The 24,305-nt window shown below is 57.6% G+C and overlaps 1 protein-coding gene across 1 annotated transcript in view; it reads right to left on the reverse strand.

Moving 5' to 3' along the window:
• Positions 1-371: 371 nt before the first annotated feature.
• The window catches only part of EPHA8 (EPH receptor A8), a 42,163-nt gene continuing 18,229 nt past the window's right edge, over positions 372-24,305 (reverse strand). The window contains exons 4-17 of the mRNA XM_024356921.2: positions 17,599-17,754; positions 15,024-15,359; positions 10,829-10,953; positions 10,593-10,755; positions 8,957-9,050; positions 8,106-8,173; positions 6,801-6,965; positions 6,416-6,601; positions 6,066-6,127; positions 5,231-5,440; positions 3,165-3,314; positions 2,887-3,077; positions 2,502-2,675; positions 372-2,338 (exon numbers count right to left, since the gene is read on the reverse strand). Coding sequence (XP_024212689.2) covers positions 2,224-2,338; positions 2,502-2,675; positions 2,887-3,077; positions 3,165-3,314; positions 5,231-5,440; positions 6,066-6,127; positions 6,416-6,601; positions 6,801-6,965; positions 8,106-8,173; positions 8,957-9,050; positions 10,593-10,755; positions 10,829-10,953; positions 15,024-15,359; positions 17,599-17,754 — 2,195 coding nt within the window. The 3' untranslated portion in view covers positions 372-2,223. The remainder of the gene's footprint in view (positions 2,339-2,501; positions 2,676-2,886; positions 3,078-3,164; positions 3,315-5,230; positions 5,441-6,065; positions 6,128-6,415; positions 6,602-6,800; positions 6,966-8,105; positions 8,174-8,956; positions 9,051-10,592; positions 10,756-10,828; positions 10,954-15,023; positions 15,360-17,598; positions 17,755-24,305) is intronic.

A 24,305-nucleotide genomic window follows, 5' to 3' on the forward strand; every position in this document is an offset into this window, starting at 1 on the left:
CCGCCAAGAGAACTCAAGGGTAGTGTCCAGCTGGGACTGGACTCTACGGCTAAGTACCATGTGCACCTCTTGGAAGAGAGAATTTGGGGCTGTGGGGTGCTTCCTAGCTGAGCCTGGGATTTGGGGTGTGACAAATCTAGGTTCTGATTCATCCTCCGGTCTGTCCTTGGCTTTAGGCAGGTTGGCTGAACCAGGACTCAGCTTCCCCATATGTACAATCCATGCACTAATCCTACCTCCCCAGACAGATGAGAAAACCAGAGGGGAGAAAAATGAATGGGATGCAAACAGTAGGTGCTCAGTATGAGGCTGGCCCTTCCCCAACAGGAGATGTCAAGCTTTCAGAGATGGGAAAAAATGGGGGACGCAGGCAAAGATGAGGCAGAATTTATTCTTATTGTGGGTAAGTTCAAGAGTCAGGATGGAGACCACAGAGAGGCAGATCCCCAGGACCCTGAGAGGGACCACACACTAGAGTGAGGGGCCACACTTTTGCAAGTGCCAGGCCCACGGTGCCTCCATGACTGTGAGGATCCAGAGCCCAGAAATCGGGTAAGAGTGGGGTGGGGTGGGGAGGAAGACAGGATCCCCCCCCAGATCGTGTTCTGACCATGTTTCCGACTTCCATAGGAAGGAAGAACAGCTCGGCTATATAGTAATATAATATATAGAGGTGTAGAGAGCTAGCCGCGGCACCTGGATGGGGCTGAGACTCCCCGAATTATTGCAGGAGGGAGAGGGGGCTCAGTGCTGGTGTCCCCGCGGGATAGCTGTGCTGGCTATGGGGAGGGGGGGCAGGGCTGGGCAGCTGGGCTCGCCGCTCCCTCTGGGGCTGGCAGGGGGCACACAGTGGGGTTCCTGCTCCCCTGCCTGCCAAGGGACCCCGGGATGGGGCTTTCTCACCCTGGGTGCTTTTTATGTGCTTTGAAGACCATTTTTGCATTGTCAGGAGTGAGGAAAAAATATTCTGACATGGTAGAAAAGAGATATTTACATACCCTGGTGGGCCGTAAGGGGGAGGTCAGTGTGAGAGGGGAGGGGCTTCCAGGGCACTTCCACCCCCAGCGCCCTTGTGGGATGGTGTATGGGGACAAGAGCCTTGGCAGGAGGCCGGAGCCCCGACTCTGACACTTGGTTGCAGTGCAACCTGGGACAGGGCATCACCCCTCTCTCCAGGCCTTAGTCTCCCCATATGCTACAGGAAGGGGTGGGTTGGGTGCTGAGAAGATAGGATCCTCTGGTCCCTGATCCTAGGCCTGGGGGACAAAGGGCAGGTGTCAGGGCTGGGCATTGAAAGGTTGGCGAAGGGACTTTGAGTGAGGAGACCTGGGCCGTGGAGGGAAGGCATCAGAGGCTAGAGGAGGCTGCTGAGCCCCCGGCCCTGGCCAGGCAGCCAAGCCCAGCTGAGGGCATCTCATGTGCTCTGCCATGATGCCTCCATGAAGGCGGCCAGCCGGACTGGCCGGGAACCCTGTTTTCCTGTTGAAGCAGCGGTGAGAGCCGGGTGGAGGCTGCAGGTGGCCTCCTCGGCTAGAGGGAGGACCCAGACCTGAGATACAGCCAGGGTGGGCTCACCCAGGCAGAGACGAGGGTGGGCCTGGTGCTGGTGCAGTTCAGAAGTGGCCCCTGGCTCCAGCCTCCAGGCGTGGGGGGATGTAGGGGTGAGCCTCTCCCCCGCCCCCGTGGGTGCTGGACCTGGCGGTGTCACACTGAGTTCCCTGCTCACACACCTCCTCATTCATGACACATCATCCACCATCACCCACATGTGCCTCCAGCCTTAACGGATAAGCACACGCTCATAACATGCACACGTCCATGCTGAGACCCGAAGGGGTGGACACACTTGATCACACACTGTTCACATGAGATCCCATGACCTTGTGAGAACACTCCCCACCACACACACACATGCACGCACACAGAGGCAGGCGAGTGATGTCCCTGTTGGACTCTGTGGCGTGGAGGCCCCAGGCTCTGGAAAAGAGAAGGTGCCTGCCCTGGGGGACAGGTGTCCTCGCCAGGGTGGCCACCAAAGGCCCCTTCCCAGGCGCCTGACCCCTGATAACTCCAGGTCCTGTGGCGAAGCCTTCAGCCCCTCCAGCGCCCGAGAGGAGGGCGGAGGCCTGGGGCCGCCCTGCCTGCTGCCAGCCCCGCACGTCCTCTGCCGCTGGCATGACCTGGGGTGGGCTTGGTGGCTGCCTGGGCCCTGCTGGCTGTACATCAGAGGTGCCGGCGGGGCCCCTGGGTGCTGGTCAGCTGGGCCCGCATGGTCTGAATGCTGCCCAGGATCTTCTTCTGGTGGCCCATGAGGGTGATGCCCAGGGCGCGCATGTCCCTGTGAAGGAAGGGTGCTGCTGGCCAGCTGGGCCTGGGAGGCTGGGAGCCACGCACGCAGCCAGCACCATGGATCTGGACCTGTAGCCTCCCCGGCAGCCCTGCCTCTGGGTACCCCCCCCCGCCCCCACATGCATGGGGCCCCAGCCCCACCCGTCACTCACTGGGCGTTCATGCGTAGCACCATGCCCAGAGAGGAGTATCCGCCTGCAGCGAAGTGGTCTCGGTACTGGCCCATGCGGATGGAGTCCAGCCAGTCCCCCACGGTGAGACCCCCACCGCCACCGCTGCCCCCTCGGAGGTCAAAGCAGCTCCGGGCGAAGGCAGGGGGTGGGCACCTGAGGCACAGGGGCTCTTGGTAAGTGGCCAGAGGGTTCGGGAGGCTGGACCCCCAGAAGAAGCAGGCTGAGGAAGGGGTTAGGCAGGGCAGGGGCCGGGGGCCCAGGCTGGGTCTGGTCCTAGTGTCAGGGCCAAACTGTCCCAGGGACAGATCTGGGGCAATACTGGGAGGCAGCTGGGCCTCAAGGAGCTGGGGTGGGCACAAGGCACCTGCTGACAGTGGCGGTGGCCCTGAGACTCTCAGGGCTGCGGATGAGCGCATCGAGGACACTGACAATCTGGGAGAAGCGAGGCCGCTGCGCCCGGTCCTTGTGCCAACAGTCGAGCATGAGCTGGTGCAGGGCGTGGGGGCAGCCCATGGGTGCGGGCAGGCGGTACCCCTCCTCCACGGAGCTGATGACCTGCAGGGGATCAGCGCTGGGCTCAGCCGTCCCTCCCTGCACCCCGAGGCTCCACCACCCGCGGCCCTGCCAGGGCCTGGCACTCACATCCCGGTTGGTCATATTCCAGTAGGGCCGCTCCCCATAGGCCAGCACCTCCCACATGACCACGCCGAAGCTCCACACGTCGCTGGCGGAGGAGAAGGTGCGGAAGGCGATGGCCTCTGGGGCCGTCCAGCGGATGGGGATCTTCCCGCCCTGCGACGGACACACAAGAGTCGAGGGGCTGCCCAGGCCTGGCAGGGTGTCCCCCGAGCCGTCTGAGTCAGAGAGCTAAACACTGGGGTCCTGTTTTCCAGTCCAGAGGGACAATACAGCCCCCACCTTCCCAGAGCACCTGTCCTGAGGGAGGCCTCACAAGAGCCACTGTGAAGACGAAGGAAGGAAGGAGTGAGACGCCTGGTACAAGCAGGTGCTCAGCCAATACCAGTCACAAGCCAAGGGGGCTCAGGAGCCACAGCCTAGTCGTTTTCTAACTCTTCCTCTTCCTTCTCTTCCCCCACTTCCTTCTCCTTTCTCCTCCCTTCCCTTCTTCCTTCCTCCCTTCCTTTCCTCCTCCCTTCCTTCTTCTTCCTTCCTCCTTCTGTCCTTCCTTCCCTCCTTTCTTCTTTCCCTCCCACCTTCCTCCCTCCCTCCTTTCCTTCCCTCCTTCTTTCCTTCCTTCCTGCCTCCCTCCTTCTCTCCTTCCTCCCTCCTTCCCTACCTCCTCCTTCCTTCTCTCCTTCCCTCCTTCCTTCCTCCTTCTCTCCTTCCACCCTCCCTTCCTTCCTCCCTCCCTTCCTTCCTCCCCCAGTCCCCCCTCCCTTCCTTCTTCCCCCACTCCCTCCCTCCTTCTCTCCCTTCCCTCCTTCCTTCCCTCTGTCCCTCCTTTCCTCCTTCTCTCCTTCCTTCCTTCCTCCCTCCCTTCCTTCCTCCCCCACTCCCTCCTTCTCTCCCTTCCCTCCTTCCTTCCCACCATCCCTCCTTTCCTCCTCCTCTCCTTCCTTCCTTCCCCCCTCCCTCCCTTCCTTCCTCCCCCACTCCCTCCTGCATTCCTTCTCTCCTTCCCTGCCTTCCTCCCTTCCCTTACCTCCCCTCCCTTCTCTCCCCTTCCCTCCTTCCTTCCTTTCCACCTTCCTTCCTTCCCTCATTTCCCTCCTCTTTCCTCCCTCCCTCCTTTCCTTCCCGCCTTCCCTCCCTCCTTTCTTCCTCCTTCCCTCCTTCCTTCCTCCCTCTCCCTCCTTTCCTTCCTCCCCTACTCCCTCCCTCCTTCTCTCCCTTCCCTCCCTCCTTCCTTCCCTCCATCCCTCTGTCCTTCCTTCCCTTCATCCCTTCCCTCCCCTCCTCTTCCCTCCCCTTCCCTTCCTTTCTTCTTTTTCTCCTTCTTTCCTTCCCTTCTTTCTTTTCCCTCCCCCTTCCTCCCTCCCTCTCTCCCTTCTTTCCCTCCTTCCTCCCTCCCTCCTTTCCTTCCTTCCCTCCCTCCCTTCCCTCCTTCCTCCCTCCCTCCTTTCCTTCCTTCCCTCCCTCCTTTCCTTCCTTTCCTCCCTCCCTTCCTTCCTTCCCTCCTCCCTCCCTCTCTCCACTCCCTCCTTCCTTTCCTTCCTTCTTTCTTTCGTTGTCACAGGATCCTTTCTCCATGCGAAACCTTACTCAGAGGCTGTGGGACAGAGGCTAAGGAAGGGCTCCTATTGGGGCCAGGGTGAAAACTGGCCCCTGTGCACTCAGCTCCTGCCTTTAAGGCTGCCCCTAAGGCACCTCTAGAGAGGTCCAAATCCCCATGGAACATGTTTGAAAACAGCTGGGTTTTAGGCAAACTTTAGAGACAGATGTGGAGTCTGGGTACAATTCGGGGAGATTCCAACCCTCCTGAAGTCTCCTGGTGAGTGAGTGACCGTGGGGACCAGCCCTGGGGTCTCCCCTGGCCACCTGGTGACAGAGGAAAGGCAGGCAAAGCTGTTCCCATTTCCCAGAGGAAGGCACTGGCGTGAAGAGGAGAAACAGGATGTGCCCCAGGTTGAGGGCCACCCCGAAACTGCCAACTTCATTCAGCTACTTGCAGAATTGTTGGGCCCTAGGTGCCACCGGCGCCACCTCCCCACTCCCCAGTCTAGCCAGAAGAAGTGTGGGCGACGCACCGTGGTGGTGTAGGCAGCATCCGGGTCGTCCTCCAGCACCCGTGAGAGCCCGAAGTCAGACACCTTGCAGACCAGGTTGCTGTCAACCAGGACGTTGCGGGCGGCCAGGTCTCGGTGGACATAGCCCAGGTCTGAGAGGTAGCGCATGCCGGCACCCACTCCTCTCAGCATGCCCACCAGCTGCATGATGGTGAACTGCCCATCGTGGGTCTGCAGGGGGACACGGCTTGGGCTTCAGGAAAGCCCAGCGAGGCGCCTGGTCCGTGAACAGGAACACCTCCCATCTGTAGGATGCTCTCGAGTTGAGACGGTGCTTTGCAATTTACCAAGTGCGCCACTACTTCTGAAGCACTTTGCAGTTAAGGGTTATTCTCCTGGTCTCATTTACCCTCACAGCAACCCTGCGAGGTAGGTGGGGCAGCAATGACTGCTTACCCATTTTGTGGAACGACAGATGGAGGCCCAGAGAGGTTAAGCTCTGTGCCTAAGAGCACCCAGCAAAGAAACTGTGGGCAGGAGCTGGGAATCCAGCCATCTCCACCACAGCCAGCATGCCCCCCAGCTGGGTGGGGCCTGGATTCCCACAGAGGCACCCCCCTCAGGCTGTGTGCAGGGCAGCAGGATCCCATGGAGCAGAGGGACTTTCATGCAATGGGGGCCGAAAGTCAGTTCAACTGGCTGACCTCGAAGAGCTCCTCCCTGTACCTGCCTCCTGTCCCCCGGCCTGTGGTGTCCAAGCCAGGGAGGGGGCTTAGAGGGCTTTGCACTATCTCCCAACACCCAGACTGGACCTCCCTCCCCAAGCCCGTGCGAGAGGCAGGGGTGGGACACGCACCCTCAGGAAGGCGTCCAGAGAGCCGTTCTCCATGTACTCAGTCACGATCATTGCCAGGTGGCCTGGGCGGGCAGTAGGGAGAGGGTGGCTCTTGGTTTGGGGCTCAGGGCTGCTGATCAGAGACCCCAGGAGCATACCACCATCTCAGGACCTGTGCCAGCACTGGAAACCCCACGGTGCCTTGGGTTTCCACTGGGGTCCCAGGCTCTGGGCACCCCGAGTCATTCGGGGACCTGAACCAAGAGGACAGGGTCAGTGGGGCAGAGCAGGATGGATGAGGGGATGGACCCAGAGGCCTCTCCAGGCAGGAGGGACACTGCAGGGGGAGGCTGTCCTTGCCTGGCACCTACCACGGGTGACGACACCCTCGAGGCGGATGATGTTGGGATGGTCGAATTGCCCCATGATGGACGCCTCGCTCAGGAAGTCCCGCCTCTGTCTCTCCGTGTAGCCGGCTTTGAGGGCCTTGATGGCCACGGGCACATCCCGCTGCCCTGGCACCCGCAGCCTCCCGTAGCAGACTTCCCCGGAGTCTCCTGCAGGCCCCGAGAGGGGCAGGTGTGGAGGGAGGGCAGTGGGACCCTCAGACTCCCCCAGCCGCCCAGGCCCTTGGACCCCCTGGGCTTGCCAGACCCCTGGGTCACACGCTCCCTCTGCCCTGGGTGCCCCCACCTTGCCCTGGGTGCCCCCACCTTGCCCCATGCTGGCCCCGCCCTCACAACCCCTGAGACTCACCAGAGCCGATGATTTTCTCGATGTGGATCCTAGAGGCCTCGATCTCCCGAGTGAAACTGCGGCCCGCCCGGCCTGGCTCCTCGTAGGTGTGGGGTTCCGCATAGAACTGGGGCTCTGGGAGCTTTCCCGGGGGGTGATGCAGAGGCAGGAAGACAGGTGGGGGTGCTGAGGGGCGGGAGGAGGGCCTTCAGTGGGGCCCAGGAGAGATTGCTTTTTCCCGACATTCCCTGGGCCTGGGATGGGTCTGGGGTGGGGTGAGGGGTGTCTCTGGGAGTCTCTGGATGTGGTAGCAAACAACACGCACCCCATAAGTATTTCCCAAGTGAAAGTGGGGTCTCTGGAGTCGCTCTGGGGTTTCTATGGGGCTGTGGAGTCTCCAGTGAGTTCTGGGCATGTCTGTCATTTTCTGGGGTCACTTTTACAGTCCTTGAGATCTTTCTAAATTGTTCTGGAGTAGGGATGTAGCAAAAATAAGTTTTTGCCACAAGGGTCAACTTTGATTCATTGAAAATAGTTTCTGGCTGGGCGTGATGGCTCATGCTATAATCCCAGCTTTTTAGGAGGCCGAGGCGGGCGGATCACTTGAGGTCAAGAGTTCGAGACCAGCCTGGACAACATGGTGAAACTTCGTCTGTACTAAAAATACAAAAATTAGTAGTGCATGGTGAATGCTTGTAATCTGAGCTACTTGGGAGGCTGAGGCAGGAGAATCGCTTGAACTCCAGAGGCAGAGGTTGCAGTGAGCTGAGATTGAGCCACTGCACTCCAGCCTTGGCGACAGAGTGAGACTTTGTCTCAGAAAAAAATAATAATAATAAATAAAAAATAATAAAATAAAATAAAAATAAAAAGTAGTTAAGGAGGAGTCTGAGGCTGCACCCAGGCCCGGTGGGAATCAGCACTATGCTTGATGCTGTCTGCCACGGGCACAGGAGTGGGGCATGGAGGGAGGCATCTCCAGATTCGCCTTGTTGTCTGGGATCTCTACAGGATCCTGAAAATCTCTCCATAGTAGGGATTCTTGTCCAAGAGTATATGCACTCCCACCCCGAAATCATATACAAATGTGTGCCCTTCCCTGGGGAGAGGATCTCTAGCATCCTGAATGGGGTCTGAGCGTCCAGGAGGCATGAACGGCGCTGCCCTCTGGGGCACCAGGTCTCTGTGACACCCTGGAATCTGCCTCTTGGGCTCTGGTTTTTTCACTGGGCACCTTCCTCCTTCCCATCTGTGCCATCCCCAGTCCAGCACTGGGTCCCCCTGTGGCCTTCCCTCTGCCCCAGACCACCGGGCCCCTGCTCTCACCCTGTCCATTCTGATAGTGCATCTTCTCCTCGTCCGAGTCCTGGAAGGCCTTGCTGTAGCCACAGTGCCTGCAGGGGAGGGCACCGCCCTGCCTGAGGCCAGGCCATCCCTAGCCTGGGACCTGACCCCAACCAGGGGACGAGTCATGGCTTCTCTCTTCATGCCCCTTCCCCTGACAGGTCAGCTCCTGCTCCTTACAAAGTCTGCAGGGGAGAGTCCCTGACTCCAGGCTCTCAACCCAGCTAAACTGTGACCGCCATGATGGTCACAAGCACTGTGGGATTCTCAAAATGTCCTCAAGTCCACCTGACCCTCTTGGCAAAGTCTACAATGCTGTTAGCCCCATGTTATATGAAACCACCCTTGGTGGGGGCATTGGGAGATGAGGCTTCTGTGGCCAACTACACTGGATGACCTTGGCCAGCCCCTTCTCTTCCCTGGGTCTCCATTTCTCCATCAGTTAGATGATCCTTACAGTTCTCATTGTCTGGGATCCCAAGCCCACACACTATCCTGTCTCCACCTCCCTCCAAAATGGAGTGGGAGAGGACAAAGTAACTGAGAGTATGGGCTTGAGTTTGACAGACCTAGGCTTATGTCCTAGCTCTGGCATTTATCAGCTGTGTGATTCTGGCAAGAAGCCTAACCTCTCTGATCCCCCATTTACTCACCTGCAAAGTGAGGTCAGAATCTCTACATCACTGGCATGTCACTAGGTTAAATGAGGTGGTGTGTTTATAAGTGAGCCAGCCCCAGGCACACGGGGACCACCGGCTCGGTGGCGCTGGGGGCAGGCAGGAGGTACGGCGCTTGAGAGGAGGGGCTGGGTGTGGCTGGGCCAGACCACCCACCTCTTCTTGCAGATGAGCAGGAGCAGAAGCACCACCAGGCCCGTGATGAGCGTCAGGCAGATCCAGACAATAGTCCTGGTGTCATAGCGGGGCCCTGCAGGGGAAAGCCAGGGTTGGGGGACCAGGCTCTCAGCCCTGGCCTTGGGCCCAGGGGTCTGGCAGACCTCTGAGCCTGCCTGGCTGTGACCCTGGGGCCAGTGGGGAGCCCAGAGCCATGAGCCAGCCCAGAGTCAGGGCGCAGGCCAGCTCCTCCTCTGTTCCCACCCCACCCTCTACTAAGCTTCCTCTTCAAGTTCCTGAGACCTGGATGCCCGGCTTCCTAATGCTGGTGCCGCTGCTTCTTGTGGCTGTGGGACTGGAGAAGAGTCGCGTGTCCTCTGAGCCAATAAATGCCTGTCCTCCCTGTTATCCTGACAGTGACAACAGGGAGTGTGCTGAGAGCTGTACCTTCAAGCCCCAGTAAACCCTCCCCATGTCCCTTCCAGAGAGACCCCAGCACTATCTTCAGTTTTCAGAAGGAAAGAGGCTCAGAGAACTCGAGGAATTGACTCGAGGCCACACAGTACATGGGATGGAGGGCTCAGGATTCCCATCTGGGTGGTCTCCAGGGGGTGCCAGGCCTACAAGCACCGGAGGCACTCAGACGCCCAGGGAGCGCCAGGTGGGCGGTCACTAGCTCTGTCCTAGCCCCACCACGCAGTGGGTGCACATAAAGGAGACCCTGACTCAGCTGGAGATTGGGGCAGGAGGAGAGTGAAAGGGACAGCCTCGAAGTCAGAGGGTCCCAAATGTGACAGTGCCTGGGGATCACCGAGGGCTTGTTAAAATCCGAATGACTGGGCCCACCCACAGAGTTTCTGAAGGGCTGGGGTGAGGACTGGGAATTCGCATTTTTGGTAAGTCCCCAGGTGAGACCGATGCTGCTGGTCCCAGACCCTGACACTCATCTCAGTACCAGCCATGGTGTGTGGGGGGCTGTCACCATCTCTGCCGCCTCAGGCGAGCAACCATCCTTCTCTTAACCTCGGTTTTTCATCTGTGCAAATGCTGACAGAGGCCGGGTGCAGGGGTTCATGCCTGTAATCCCAGCACTTTGGGAGGCCAAGGTGGGAGATCACCTGAGGTCAGGAGTTCAAGACCAGCCTGGTCAACATGGTGAAACCCCATTTCTATTAAATACACAAAAAAATTAGGCTGGCAGCAGTGGCTCATGCCTGTAATCCCAGCACTTTGGGAGGCTGAGGCGGGTGGATCACAAGGTCAGGTGTTCGAGACCAGCCTGGCCAAGATGGTGAAACCCCATCTCTACTAAAAATACAAAAATTAGCCGGGTGTGGTGGCGGGTGCCTGTAGTCCCAGCTATTCAGGAGGCAGAGGCAGGAGAATTGCTTGAACCTGGGAGATGGAGGTTGCAGTGAGCTGAGATCGCACCACTGCACTCCAGCCTGGGTGGCAGAGTGAAACTCTGTCTCAATTAAATAAAAAACTCCCACAACCCCACTTGGTAGGGCAAGGAGAGCAGAAATCTTGCATTGGCACTGGCTCAGCCTGCACTAGCTCTCTCCTCGGCCACCCCCCGACCCCAGGGTCCTGGCACCTGGGCTGCTCCGCGCCCATGCCCCCTCCCTGCACTCACGGGGTTTCCCGGTCTCCACCTCCATGGCCTGGCTGAAGCGGCCACAGCCTGCTGAGGTGCGGGCTCGGACCTGGAACACGTAGCGCGTGCCCGGCTTGAGGCCGGAGACGGTGGCTCTGGTGGTGACGGCCTTGAGGGTGGAGTAGCTCTGCATCTCCTTGTCCTGCCACGGGACGGTGGTCAGTGGGCCCTGCCCTGCTGGCCCAGCCCCTCCCGCTCCGTCCTGCCCGTGGTACCTTCTCGTAGTATTTGATCTCATACTCCAGGATGATGCCGTTCGGCTGCTCCGGCTCCTGCCACAGCAGTGAGACGCTGGTCTGCCCCGCCCGCTCTTGACGGATCACCACCACCTGGGACGGGGCTGGGGCGGCCAATCTCGTCAGATGGGCGGAGGGGAGACAAGGCGTGGCCTCTCTCCCAACCCTTCCCAGGCTCCACCCGGGGATCCTGGTTCCAGCCCTGCTCAGCTTCCTGATGGTCCTGCCCCAGCCCCAGGACAGCCAGCACCCTCCAGTTCTCCCAACAAATCGCTGGTGGCCACTTGGGGTCAGTCCCCTGGGGTTGGCGTGGCCTGGCATAGTCTGGGATGTTGGGGTTGGCTTGGACAAGAAGATGCCTGAGCCTCCCTCCCCAGCCTTGGGAGTGCTTGAGGAAGGAGGAAAGGTCAGGAGAAAGAAGTGTAGAAAGAATGGAGGAACTGGCCCCTCACTGCCTGGGTTTGGAGGACAGTTCTGGATGCTGAGGGAAGGGGGTGAGCTGAGCCCCAAGTATTCTCCCAGTCACACTTGGTTGCCCGCCCACCCCTCCCTCCTTGACGGAGTCACCCATGCCTTTCTTCATGCATCTTTCCCTCCTGGCTCAGGTGCGGTCAGCCCTGTGGGGAGGCTGCTAGGAGGTGTCAGACACAGCCACAGCCAAACAGAGGGAACTGCCCTGTCCTCCCTGCCCCTCCAGCCCTCAGGCCTCCTCCTCCCCTCTGCTCACCCCGAGTTCTGACTCTCTGCCCTACGTGACTAAGTCTTCCCTCATGTCTGGGCATCCCCAGCACAACCGGGAGCTCCCTAGGGGCAGGGACTGCACACAGTAGGTGCCCAATAAATGCTGCTGAGGATTCTGGCATGAGAAATTAAGAAGCAGCTCCAGAGTTGCACTGGAAGGGTGTGGTCCAGGGGAAAGCCCACCAGTCTGGGAGCCAGGCGTGGGTTCGGGACTCGGCTCCCTCTCTTGCTAGCTGGGACCCTGGGTGAGTCACTTGCTGTCTGCGGACACCAGGTCCCCTTCTATAAAGTGAAGCTAGTGAGCACCACTTGCCAGGGGGAGGGGAGGATTCGATGAGGCCACTGTTTGCAAGGGACACACAGGGTGTGTCTCTTAAAAGCCAAGGCAGGAGTTGCTGTGGGATGGGGGTGGACAGAGTGAGACCAGGGCCCAGAGCGGGAGGGGAATGGGGTTTGCGTCCGAGAGGGCTCCAGGGAGGAGTTGGTTGTAGAGAAGTGGCGATGGTGAGGCAGGAGGGGCAGGTGGTCTTTGAGCACAGTCCTCCACATTTGCTTAGAGCTGTCACTTGATCCTCTAGGACTCCTGAGTGCCTATCACATGCTGGGCACGGGGCTAGGAGCCGGGAACTCTGCAGTGCCCAAGACATCCCTCAAGGAGCTTCTGTCCCAGGAAAGGAGACAGGGCGTCCAATAAACAGGAGAATGGGGGTTCTTTTGGTGCTGGGAAAGGTAGGAAGGGGTGCTGTGATGGAGAAGACCTCTGCAGGGCCCGGAAGGGCACTGGGACATTTCAGCTGAGGTGGTCGGGGGAGCCTCCAGGGCAGAGGAGCCAGGCATGGGAATGTCAGGGGAAGAGCGAGTCATTCCGAAGGAGAAGCCAGGCCACGGCCTAGCAGCAGGGAAAGACCCAGTTTGTTCAAGGAGGGGGCACCGGAGACTATCATGGCCAGAAGAGAGTGAGCCAGGGAAAGAGGTGCTCTGGAGAGGCAGGCAGGGGTGAAGCTGTGTGGGTCCACAGGCCATGAGAATGTCTGAATTGCATGTGCGCTCAGCCTAGGCTGTGAAGGGCTTTGAGGACAGCTTGTTCTCATGTATTTTCATCTAAAAAACTTGGGGTGGGGGTGGTGCTGGGCATCGTGGCTCATGCCTGTAATCCCAGCACTGTGGGAGGCTGAGGCAGGAGGATCACTTGAGCCCAGGAGTTTCAGATCAGCCTGGGAAATATAGGGAGACCCCATCTCTATAAAAAAAAATCACTGGGCATGGTGGTGTGTGCCCTTGGTCAGCTACTTGGGAGGCTGAGGTGGGAGGATCACTTGGGCTCTGGAGATCAAGACTGCAGTGAGCCGTGATTGTGCCACCACACTCCAGCATGGGCGACAGATAGAGACATTGTCTCAAAAAAAATTTTTTTTGTAGAGATGGGGTCTTGCCATGTTGCCCAGGCTGATCTCAAACTCCTGGCCTCAAGTGATCCTCCTGCCTTGGCCTCCCAAAATGCTGGGATTACAGGCGTGAGCCACCACGCCCAGCCCTCACTTCTATTTTTAAAGCTCACTCAGGACTGGTGTGGAGAATGTCTTGTGGGGGTGAGGCAAGAGGGGTCTCCTGTGGTGGTCCAGGCATGGATTCGTGGGGGGTGGAAGTCAGTTGGTCATTTTGAAGGGAGGTCCCTGGGGCTTTAGGGGGGATGGATGTGACATGCATGAGAGTCAAGGATGACAGCTTGGGTCTGGAGGTGCCATGTCCTAGGGCGGGGCAGGTGCAGGTGTGGCAGGGTTGTTTGTTTTTCACATAACCGAATGGAGACAGGAGTGGGCAGCTGGGTCCTAGGGGAGAGGTCTGCGCTGGTGACCGCGAGTTGGGGGTTGTTAGCACAAAGGTGGAATTCAAAGTCATGGGCCCTGAAACAGCCGCCCAGAAAAGATGGATCTGGGCACACAGGAAAGAGAGGAGGGCCCAGGACATTCCCAGGGACCCATGGCCTTTAGAGGCCATTTAAAGGAGGTGGGGCTACAAAGACAGAGAGGGACAGGCCACACAGGTCAATGGAAAATGGGCGTGGGCTGGGACACAGGAGCAAGAGAAAAGTGTTTCCAGGAGGAGGAAATGAAAGGGGGAAGAGGCGCCCATGGATGTGGCCACGCAGGGCTGCTGATTTCTGTGGAGAGGTGAGGAAAGACATGGAGAAGGCCCGCAGAGGAGAGGAAGAAGTAGATACGCCAGGCACAGACAGAGAGGGTCGTATGGGAAGAGAAATGGTCTGGTGGACAGAGGGGAAGGCAGGTTCAAGGCAGGGTCTAGTTTCCTCTTTAATGTTGGGGCATCCCGGATGCTGCCTGAATGCTGTGAACTTCTCTTGCTCTCCCCTCCACTTGGGACCAGCCTGCCAGGGGCCTCAGGTGCCTAGAGACAGGTGGGCCAGGGCTGGGCTCTACCACAGGGCACACAGCTCACTCTCTCTGTATTGCCAGCACCTGGCACCACACTTGGCATTTAGTGGGTGTTCCATGAGGGCTGTCGAATGAGGGAATCTTCTGAAGGGCTGAGGCCCTCGCGTCAGGGAGCAGCATGCCCTGGATTCAGAGTTGGGGGGACCTGCTTCACTTGGAAGTGACACAGACCTGGGTTTGAGCCCTGCCTCTGCCACTTCCTATGTCAGGTGGCCCTGGGTGCTCTCCAGGCCTCAGTTTCTTCCTCTGTGACCTGGTGGGCATAGTGTCTGCAGGGCCAGGGCTGTGTGGTTTTGGGAGGAGATGGTGGGTGGGGGCCTGAGGGTCTTGGGCACAGGTGAGGGTGGCTGTTAATAGGAAGCTGCCCTAGGAGGGCTCTTGGGTCATGCTGTCACTTGACGGGCAGGATCCTCCAGAGTTTGGGAAGAAAGAGGTTCCGGGGGTGAATTCAGCCCACCAACTGGCCAGAAACTGATAGATAAACTACTGTGGTCCAAGCCACTGCAGCCAAGTCTATCCCAAGGGCAGCTGTAGCAGCTGTTCTGGAAAATGATCATCCGAGTGATTTTATTTTTTAATGACATTTATTGAGCATTTACCACGGGCCAGGTGCTGGGCTAAGCAATTTCATTCCTCTCATTTAAGCCTCCTGAGAGGACCTCAGACAGGTACTATTATTCCCGTTGCACCAGGGAGGAAACAGAGGCACAGAGAGGGAAAGTTCTGGAACCTAGGCTTTCGACGGCCACACTAGCCTGCCTCTGAGCTTTTGGGATTTCTCTTACTTATAGAACGTGTTCCACTTTTCTAAAGGCAATGAAGAGCCTCCAGCTCTGGGTCCTGGTGAGGAGCGCAGGGCCAGAGAGGCACTTGCCTAAAGGCCCACAGCACGTCCCCGGCAGAGCTCTGATCCCTGGATGGGTCTGGGGCAGGGGAAGCTGGGGGACCAGGATGCTGCGGGACGGAGTTTCTCCGCCTACCTGCCTGGTTCGTGGTGATGTTGACCACAGCGGCCCGGCGGGGCTCGGGGCTCAGGTCAGACACGCCATTGACGGCCTCGATCCAGAAGGAGTAGTTCATGTGGGCCAGCAGGTTGGCCACCAGCAGGCTGGCCTGCACCAGGCTTGTCTGCTGGGGCACAAAGCGGGTGCCGCTCCCACATGCCTCGCAGCGGCTCAGTGCCCAGGGGCAGCGGCGGCACACGGCATTGTAGGTGATGTCACTGCGGCCACCTGGGTCCAGGGGAGGGGCCCACTCCAGAGTCACTGATGTCCCATTCACACTGGAGATCAGGTTCACTGGTGCCGAGGGTGGCCCTGAGGGCAGAGGATGACAGATGGGGCAGTGGTTATTTATTTGGGCTGTCCTGTCTTCCTATCATCAGACCTGGGGCTCCCCAAGGGAAGGGCTCCCCATCATATTTAGGGCTCCTTAAGGATAAGGTCCACATCTACTCCATCCTCTGTAGCCTCCCCAAGGGCAGAGTTTGTGTCTCTGCCATCAGACCGGGACCACAATGTCAGAGTCTGGGCACAGAACCCTGGGACCCCATCCCCCCCACCCATCAGGACCACCATGATCCAAGGGTCTGGACATCCCACTGCTCACCCAGAGTGGGAGAGAGACCACACAGTCCCGGGGGTGCCCACAGCAGCCACCCCGTGTGTAAGTGACCCAGGTATTTGCAGCCACATCTATTCCTTGACCCTTCTGTGCCGGATCCGATACAAAATGCCACTGAGCGCGCACTGTGGAATTAAGTGGAGGCCCCCAGAAGCCCACCGTGTATCCCCATGGCTGTGTGCACCAAGCAGCCGCTCCCCAACCCCGGGCATGGGAGCCTCTGTCTGGGCAGCACAAAGACTTTGGAGAGAGAGGGGTGACCCCTTGGTTGAGGAGACCAGGACGTGGGGCTGGGGGCCTGAGGGGCTGGGGTGGGGGTTTGAGCCAAGAGGGCATGGGGGTCTGTGGGGACCCCTGGCCTCAGAATTCCAGTTCTCAGAATTCCAGGCAGAGAATCTTAGATCTTCAGAAAATAGAATTGTAAGATCTTGGAATCAGAATCTTACAATTTGAAGAGAAGAGAATTTTTAACATCTGAAGGGTATAGAATACTAAAAGCTCAGCCTTTACGATCTTAAGCTTTCCAGAACCTAAAGGCACTGAACTGTGGGTTTGGAAAGAAACCAGAGTCCAGCCAGCTTCGCGCAAGTGTCCATGACCTGGGGCCAGACTCGACTTGCCTGAGGTGCCCACGCTGTCACCTGGCCACCTTTTCTGCCCCAACAGGTCCCACACGTGGAAAATGCACAGATCCGGGCAGGGCAGTGGAGGGAGGGTGGGTGTGTGTGTCTGTGTGTATGTGCACAAGCATGTGGGCATGAATGCACCTGGGCCCTCGCCTGCCATGTGCAGGGAGGCTGGGGCTGGGTGGTGATGGATGTATGGGAGCGGGAGATGGGGGCTGATGCTTGGGCAGATTCAGAGCAAAATCAGAACAGTCTGAAGTGCCTCTTGCCCTACCACAAGAGCCCAGGGTTGGCAACTGGGCTGGGCTGAGCAGGCTGTGGTCCCTCCCCAGGCCTGGAATGGGAGTATGAGTGGCCCGTTAGGACACATGAGAGGAGAGAATCCAGGCGCTGCATCAGCAGAAGGTAGGACAGTCACGCAGCCCTGCAGGCATGGGCGCAGAATCCCCCCATACCTTCAGGTCCGCAGGGCACGTGCACATGCAGCCACACCCTCTCCAGGCACATGCACCCTTGCAGGGCCAGGTGTGCACATGCACACACACACGTGCTGAGCTCACAAGACACCCTCATTCAAGCTTTACAAGGACTTCTGAGTCCCCTTCAGGTACCCAGATGTACACACACACACACCTCCTCCTAAGAATCCTTAATATATGTGACGAATCCTTTATATATGTGAGCTCAACTACACGTCACACATTTACATGCAGGCATCCAAACACGATACAGGCGTCGTCTGTAAGAGCAGCTGCTCACACAGACACATGCTAACACACAATCACTGCAGGGGTCCCAGGGCATACACAGAATCAGATATTCGAACTCCATGGGTACACACACATATGCACACACACCATACACACGTAAGGCAGCTCTTAGCATTCAGCAGTTCCAACAAGTTCATCAAAGATGATGGTGATGGAAGGGTTGCTGCCCTAACCCTCACCCTCTCCGCACAGGCGAGCACCCTGGCTTGCCCACCTGGCCCCCAGGACATCGGCATCGCTGCTAGATCAGAAGATGACAAAAACTGCCCAGTGTGGGGAAAGAAGTGAGGCCAGCTCCATTCTGCCCTCCAGTGTAGGTGACACAGGACAGAGGCTGGGAGCCCAGAGAGGTCTAGGCCACCGTGGAGGGATCAGAGTCACCCCACCCCCCACCCCAGACTGGCCTCTGGCTCAAGAGAGCCACCCGCCCCTGCCCCACCAGCAGAGAACTGGCTCTCTGAGGCCTGGAGGACCAAACACAGGGGCCCGGCCCAGTCTTGGGCTCAAGGGTGCTGGCATCTTGGAGTGGTACTCACGGGTGCAGGCTGAGGACGGCGGGTCCAGGGCTGCGCGGTAGTAGCTGAGGTCACAGTGGCAGGCTTGGGAGGCTGGAGCTGCAGAGTGGCTGTGGGGAGGGCAGCGGGCGCACAGCTGGTCCCCAGGGGCTGACTTGTAGAAGCCCAGCTCACAGGCTGTGGAGGAGAAGGCGGCTGCACATGAGCCAGCAGGGCCACCCTGGCTGGCCTTGGGGACCGCTCACACTGTGGCCCACAGCTTCCTGGGGGGTGCCCCAGAGGGACGGAGGTGCAGACCTTCACACTGCCCAGTGCTGCCCTCATTTGCAGGGGGCAGAACTGAAGCGCAGAGGGGGCCTGTGTCTTCCACAGGGTTCCACAGCCAGTCAGGGCAGAGCTGAGGTTCAGACCCTGACATGGGAGTCCCAGCCTCAAAGTGAGCCCCACCCTGAGCATCTCCAAATTCCCCAGCCCTCCTCTAATTGACCCCTCCCCCAGGCCCTGTCTCCAGCTTTAGGGGTGGAGATGCTGTCCTTCTCTCTTTTATGGGACACTGGTCCTTATGTGGGACGCCAGCCTAGGGGCCAGGGCCATGGGGCTGAGGATCAAATGCCCCGGAACTGACTTGGGTGGGATGAGGAAGCAGGCCAGGGATGGGGGTGCTGGGAATGCGACTAGAAAGGGGGGGACACCTGGTAAGACCCATCGCTCCCAAACACGGGCAGACACGGAGCCACCTCCATAAAAATACAGATTCCTGGCCCCACCACAGACAGCTGAGTTAGAAGAGCCAGGGCCGGCACCTGGGGTCTGTTTTCCAAGCCCCTATGGGAGGGTGACTATCCAAGAAGCGCAGGCTTCTCCCCTCCCAGGCCCACACTGTCACTGTCACTGTCACTGTGGCTGGGACTGACCCTCTCCTCCAGCCACTGCCACACCCTACCTCATCTCTCACCCACAGCAGCCTGCAGATTTGGCTTCCAGCCCTGCCTCCCCCCACCCAGCTGCCTGCATGATCATGCATTCAGTCAACCACTGTTCATGAGCACAACTCTGGACCAGGCCTGTTTGGGCCTTGGAGGGCTGTGAACCAGAGCCACTGGCTCTCAGCTGGGATCACTGCTAGGAGGGAGGGAGAGAACAAGGGGGCTAAGGTGATGGAAGGGTAAATGGTGGGAGGAGCTACTTCCCAGAGGAGGAGATGATATTTGAGTTGTGGCCTAAAGAATAAGGAGTCCACTGTGCAGGGAGGGGGATACCCTAGGTTGAGGGAGTCTCCAAAATGCACATCTCACTCAGTCACTGCCTGTTTCACGCCTCACAGGCTCCCCAGGGCTTAGACAATGAAACCTGGTGTTCAAATCCCTCCCTGCCCAGCCAAAACCCACTTGGAGCCTCGTTTAGTGCTGCCCCTCACCCCCATCCTTAGGCCAAACTAAAGCACTGGCCGATCCCCACACCCAGCAGTCTGATTCCTGCCTCGGGGCCTTTGCACACGCTGTGCCCGCTTCCTGGGCTGCCTTTTCTCCTCTGTCCACCTACTGAGCTCCTCTTTTAAGATTAATTTTGACTGTCCCTTCTGGAACTCTAGACACACGCGCGCGCGCACGCGCGCGCGCACACACACACACACACACACACAGAAACAACCATTCCCCGCCCTGCTCCTGCGGCCCCTGCTTGGCCTCACCACCTGCAACACTATGGCTATACTCGCTTGTCAGTGCTGACTCTCCTTCTAGACTGGGAGGCCCCCGTGGGCAGATCCTTGCAAACAGAGTATGACTCCCTTATTCATCTCAATGTCCCAGAACCTGGTCCAGTGCTAGCCCTGGGCAGATGCTGTTAAACTCCAGGCAGGAGTTTTCAAATTGAATGGATCCCACCATTATCTGCTCTGGGCAGAGACCCCAGAGGTTCAGGTGGGCCAAATGCCACCCAGCCAGGCAGCTCCCGGCTCTGTCCGTGGAACTGAAGTCCTTTGCAACAGGGACCACCGGGAAGCTCACTGTGGTTCTCTCTCCACTAAATCCTGTTCTGGAAAACTCAGTGCCTGAGAGAACCTTCAATTACAAAGACATCAGGCCACTGCAGAGCATTTCTTCTCTGGATGTTGATCGTATCTCTTTATTACAAAAGCTAAAACCAGGTTCATTTGTAAAATTCTACAAACTTGAGAGAAAACCTGGAGTCAGGAGAAATGGTAACGCCCTGAAGTTGCTTCATACTCTAGAAGGCTGCAGAGCCAGAAAGAGCTTGTAAGTTGCAGAGTGGGGGAAAATACGCCCCATTGTTGCAACATCTTTCCCTCCCCTCCAGAGGATCCCAAGAGGGCTCTGGTCTGCCTGGGGGCTGAGCTCAGGTCTAGGAGCTCGGAGTCGTGAGGAGTCTTGACTGACACACTGTGATCTCGCCTCCTCTTCCCAGAAGCCCCCCAGGAGGCTCAGTCCTGGGGCACAGCCTTGGGCACAGGCTCCTTCTGAGCCCCGGGGGCCACTGGGGGTGGCATCATCAGAAAAGGGCTTTGCATTTTGTCAGCAAATATTTGTTGAACCTGTTATTGAGCTGAATGACAGTAATCCTCACCGTAATGATCCAATCCACAACGATTAGCATCTCAGAGACTGTTTGCTTCTTCCCTCCCTCATTTATTCCTTTCCCCAACATTTACTGAGCTTCTACTATGGACCCAAGAGAAGTAAGAGCTGGGCCTGCTCTTAGGGAGCTTCCACGGCATTGGCAGACGGACAGGCAAAGCCTCATGGCGTGATGCGGGGCCTGAGGGAAGCCAGCACCACGGCTGGCCCTGCAAGTCTCTGACCCTTTCCAGGGCCCACCTGGTCCTTGTCAGGCCCGAGCAGAAGCTCGGGTGTAGCACCTGGGTTCCCGTCCTCGTCTAACCCCCTTTATCTGAGCTCAGTGACATTAGGCAAGTTGCTGGAAGTCAGTTTCCTCGTCTTTAAGGTGGAGATCATAATTCTACCCGCCTTGGAGATGGCAAGCATGACATGAGTGAAGACACATAAATTCATGCCAGGGCAGTGCCTGGCACTTGTTGTTACAATAATTTGATGTAGTTGGAATTCTTACAATTGTTCGACACAAGAGGAAAGAGAGGCTCAGGGAGCCTGAATGCCTTGCCCCAGTTTCCCAGCAGAGCCAGAATGTGCAGTCAGGCGGGGGAGCCTCTGGAGCTATGGCCTTTCCCCCCGTCCTCCCAGCACCATCCCAGAGCTGAGAGATGGCTGCGCCGCTGTGGCTCACCAGTCGGCAGTTCTCACACACTCGGCTAATACCCATATGGCTATAATGTGTCAAGGCCAGATTAATCCACGCAATGAAAATAAAATAATCTTTAATAAGAATACTAATCACCAGGCCTCAGGGAGCCCAGAGACCTGGAGGCTGGGCCGGGAATTAATGGCTGAGACAGATGGAGCGGCTCTGGGCTGGGGCCCGGCCCTGCCTGTCGACCCAGGGTGCTTCCGGAGCCTGCACGTGCCCGGGTGTTGGGCCGCGAGCCAGGAGGGGCTCCTGACCCTGCTGAGGGCACCTTGCTCAGGCCGCCTGTCAGGCCAGCACCTGCCTGTGGCCCTGGCCACCTCTCTGCTCTCCCCCGCAAAGAGCCGGAGATTTGACAAATAAGGTGTCCGCTGGTGGACAACCAAAGGAAATTAATTCTAAATCAGATTTTAAACACAGTCAGGAAGGCAAAAGAGCTCACTGTTCCTGCTCCCCCTCCGAAATGAGACTCTCTGATATTTATAGAAAGATGATTAGGGCCGCGAAGGGTGATTTATATTCTGCGTCCAGGTGACAGGAAGGACAGCAACCAGGACTTCAGACTCTGAGCTGCTGCTCCGCTGGGTGATGCGCTGAGAGGCCCTTCCTCTTTCTGGGGTGAACCAGGGTGCGGGGGGTGCTGGGAAGTGCAGTCTGGTGTGGGGAGGTCACTGGATCCGGAGTTGTGGAGTGTGGGGAGCTTCCTCTGGGCAAGGAGTTGGGAGATGTGAGATTCTATCAACCACCCCTCGCTGTGTGCCCTTGGGCTAGTCACTTCACTTCTCTGGGCCTCCAATTCCCCAGTGGTAAACTGGACGAACCCCACATGGCTCTGACATTTTTCCATGGGTCTCTGAGGTCCGAGTGCAATCTAAGCAAGGCCTCTAAAGAGCCATGTGACCTGGCGGGTCCCTTATCCCAGGCTATACTGTCTTCTGCAAAATCAAGTACTGCCTGGCCACCTTCTGAGGGTACCTCTAAGGGCAAAACCCAAGGCAGGGAGGGCAGCTGTTGAAGGGGGCCTGGCCCCTGCTGTGGGTCTCAGGCTCTCAACCCCTGCTCCTGTCACTAGAAGGACAAGGGCTCAGGACTGGGCGAGCTGAGACCCCCTGACTCCACGCCCTTCCTCTCCTTAACTGTTTGCTGAGAGAATTGCCCAAAAGGGATCAGGATGTTCTGAAACCAGGCAGGGGCCCCATGGACCTCAGCAGGTCTCCTGAAGACTCCCTCAGGCTGGGCAGGGGCAGTCCCAGATTGCAGAAGACATCTCAAGTATCCCAGGAAAGGTACCCCACTCTGTTCCCAGCCCTTCCTTTGCCCCAGGCCATCCACCAAGGAGCCGGGCAGCTCCAAAGAGGTCAAGGGCTTCTCCAGGGGTAGAAAGGGGGACAAGGCAGGGCTCTTGGACCTGGCTCCCATTTGTGAAAGGCCTTAGTTTGAGACCCGTGCTGACCTTCCCAAATGAGGTTACACAGCCACAGAAGCCACCAACGGGGCTGAGAAATGTCTTTCCTTGTGCGACTTAAAACGGGCTTTCCATTCCCAAATCTCACTGCCTGCAGTGCACTATGAATTAATATTTTTTATAAAACCTGTAATTATCTTGCAACTGGCATAATTATGTTGTATTATTATTTAAATGTAAAATTCAAAATATGCTGCAATTCCCTAACCCCACTTTGGCATTTCTTTTTATTTGTTATTAATGTGGCAGCAGTGCCAGGAAATAGGAGTGGCCTTGGCCTCTCCCAGCCCCCGTGAGGTCCTGCCACTCAGGCCCTGGGGTTTCCACTCAGAGCCCCACCCCTGATGTGCTGAGAAAATTGGGCAAGACATATCCCCTCTCTGGGCTCCGCTTCCCTCTTCTGCCACACAGGGAGACTGCAGCGTTACCTGAGACCTCCAAGCGAGGTCTTGACCCCAAAGACAGGAGGGCAGGTCTTCTTCCTAGAGACAAATGTGGCTCAGTTCACCTGGGACAAATAATTGGCGTATTTGTACTCGCTGGCTAAATCCAGACTTGGGGACGGTGGCCGACCCTGAGTGCGTATGCACCGGCCAACCAGCCAGATTGTTATGACTTATGCTGTACCAGTTGCTAACCATCCATCCGAATGCTACCCCAGGGAGGAGGGAAGTGGGGCTTTGCAGAGGGCTTTGTGCACAGAGGAAGCAATTGAAGGTGCTGGAGTCAGGCAACCTGGGATCAGATCACTACTCTGCTACTTAAGTTGAGGGACCTCAGTTTTTCTTATCAGTAAAATGGGACTATAATACTTATCTTAAAGGACTGTTGTAAGGATAAGAAACTGCTAAGTCCCCAGAGGCAGGGACTCCCTGTACCTGTATCCCCAATGCCGGGACACAGTAGATGCTCAGCAGAATGGATAACTATTACATCAAAGACGAAAAATCATCACTAAGGTCCTTCATTAGCCCCACCTGAATGAGGAGAGGTTTGGCGCAGCTCTGGCGGACAAAGCAGCCCGGGGCAGGCTAGGGAGACGCTAAAAGCCTGTACCTGGCTCAGAGCAATACAGACCTGTCTTCAGGCTCCAGCTCTCACTAGCTGTAAGGCCTAAGCAGGTAACACTACCTCTTACACCTCAGCTTCCCCATCTGTAAAATGGAATTGTGATACCTGCCTTGCTGCAATGAGCAAATGAGCTGGTATGTGATGCGCCCCGCTATGAGCTGTGAAGGCAATAGGGGTGTTGGTTGTTTTTTCTTCCCCAGTGCAAAGCTGACACACAGGGCTGTCTGTGATAGTAACCATGAGAGCTTGTGGCCTGGGGAGCCTGGCAAACCAGGCTGCAGAGGGCAGAACAAATCCAGAAATGGGCAAATGCCACAGAAGGTGCTTTGGGGTTTAGAGCTCGGGACAGGAGAAGACTCATAGAAATTGGGGATGTGAAATGAGATTTCTTAAGAAAACCAGAGAGCGAGTCAGACGTGGTAGCTCAAGACTGTAATCCCAGCACTTTGGGAGGCCGAGGCAGGCGGATCACTTGAGGTCAGGAGTTTGAGACCAGCCTGGCCAACATGGTGAAATCTTGTCTCTACTAAAAATACAAAAATTAGCTGGGCGTGGTGGCGGGCACCTGTAATCCTAGCTACTCGGGAGGCTGAGGCAGGAGAACCGCTTGAACCGGGAGGCGGAGGTTGCAGAGAGCTGAGATCACCCCATTGCACTCCAGCCTGGGCAACAAAAGTGAAAACTCCGTCTCCAAAAAAAAAAAAGAGAGAAAGAAAGAAAACCAGAGAGCCTCTGGGAAGGGCTTCAAAGGGCCTAGTGGCTGCAGGGAAGATCCTGGCCCCAGAGATCTCTGGGCAAGATGGCTCCTAAGTGGAGCCAGCTGGACTCCATCCCCACCTGTTATCACCTGAGGCTGTCAGCCTATGTCATGCCCAGTCCTATTAGCGCTCAGGGGCCTTTCCTGCCTGCC

This window comes from Pan troglodytes, chromosome 1, assembly GCF_028858775.2.
Source record: "Pan troglodytes isolate AG18354 chromosome 1, NHGRI_mPanTro3-v2.0_pri, whole genome shotgun sequence".
In the NCBI taxonomy this organism is placed as follows: Eukaryota; Metazoa; Chordata; class Mammalia; order Primates; family Hominidae; genus Pan; species Pan troglodytes.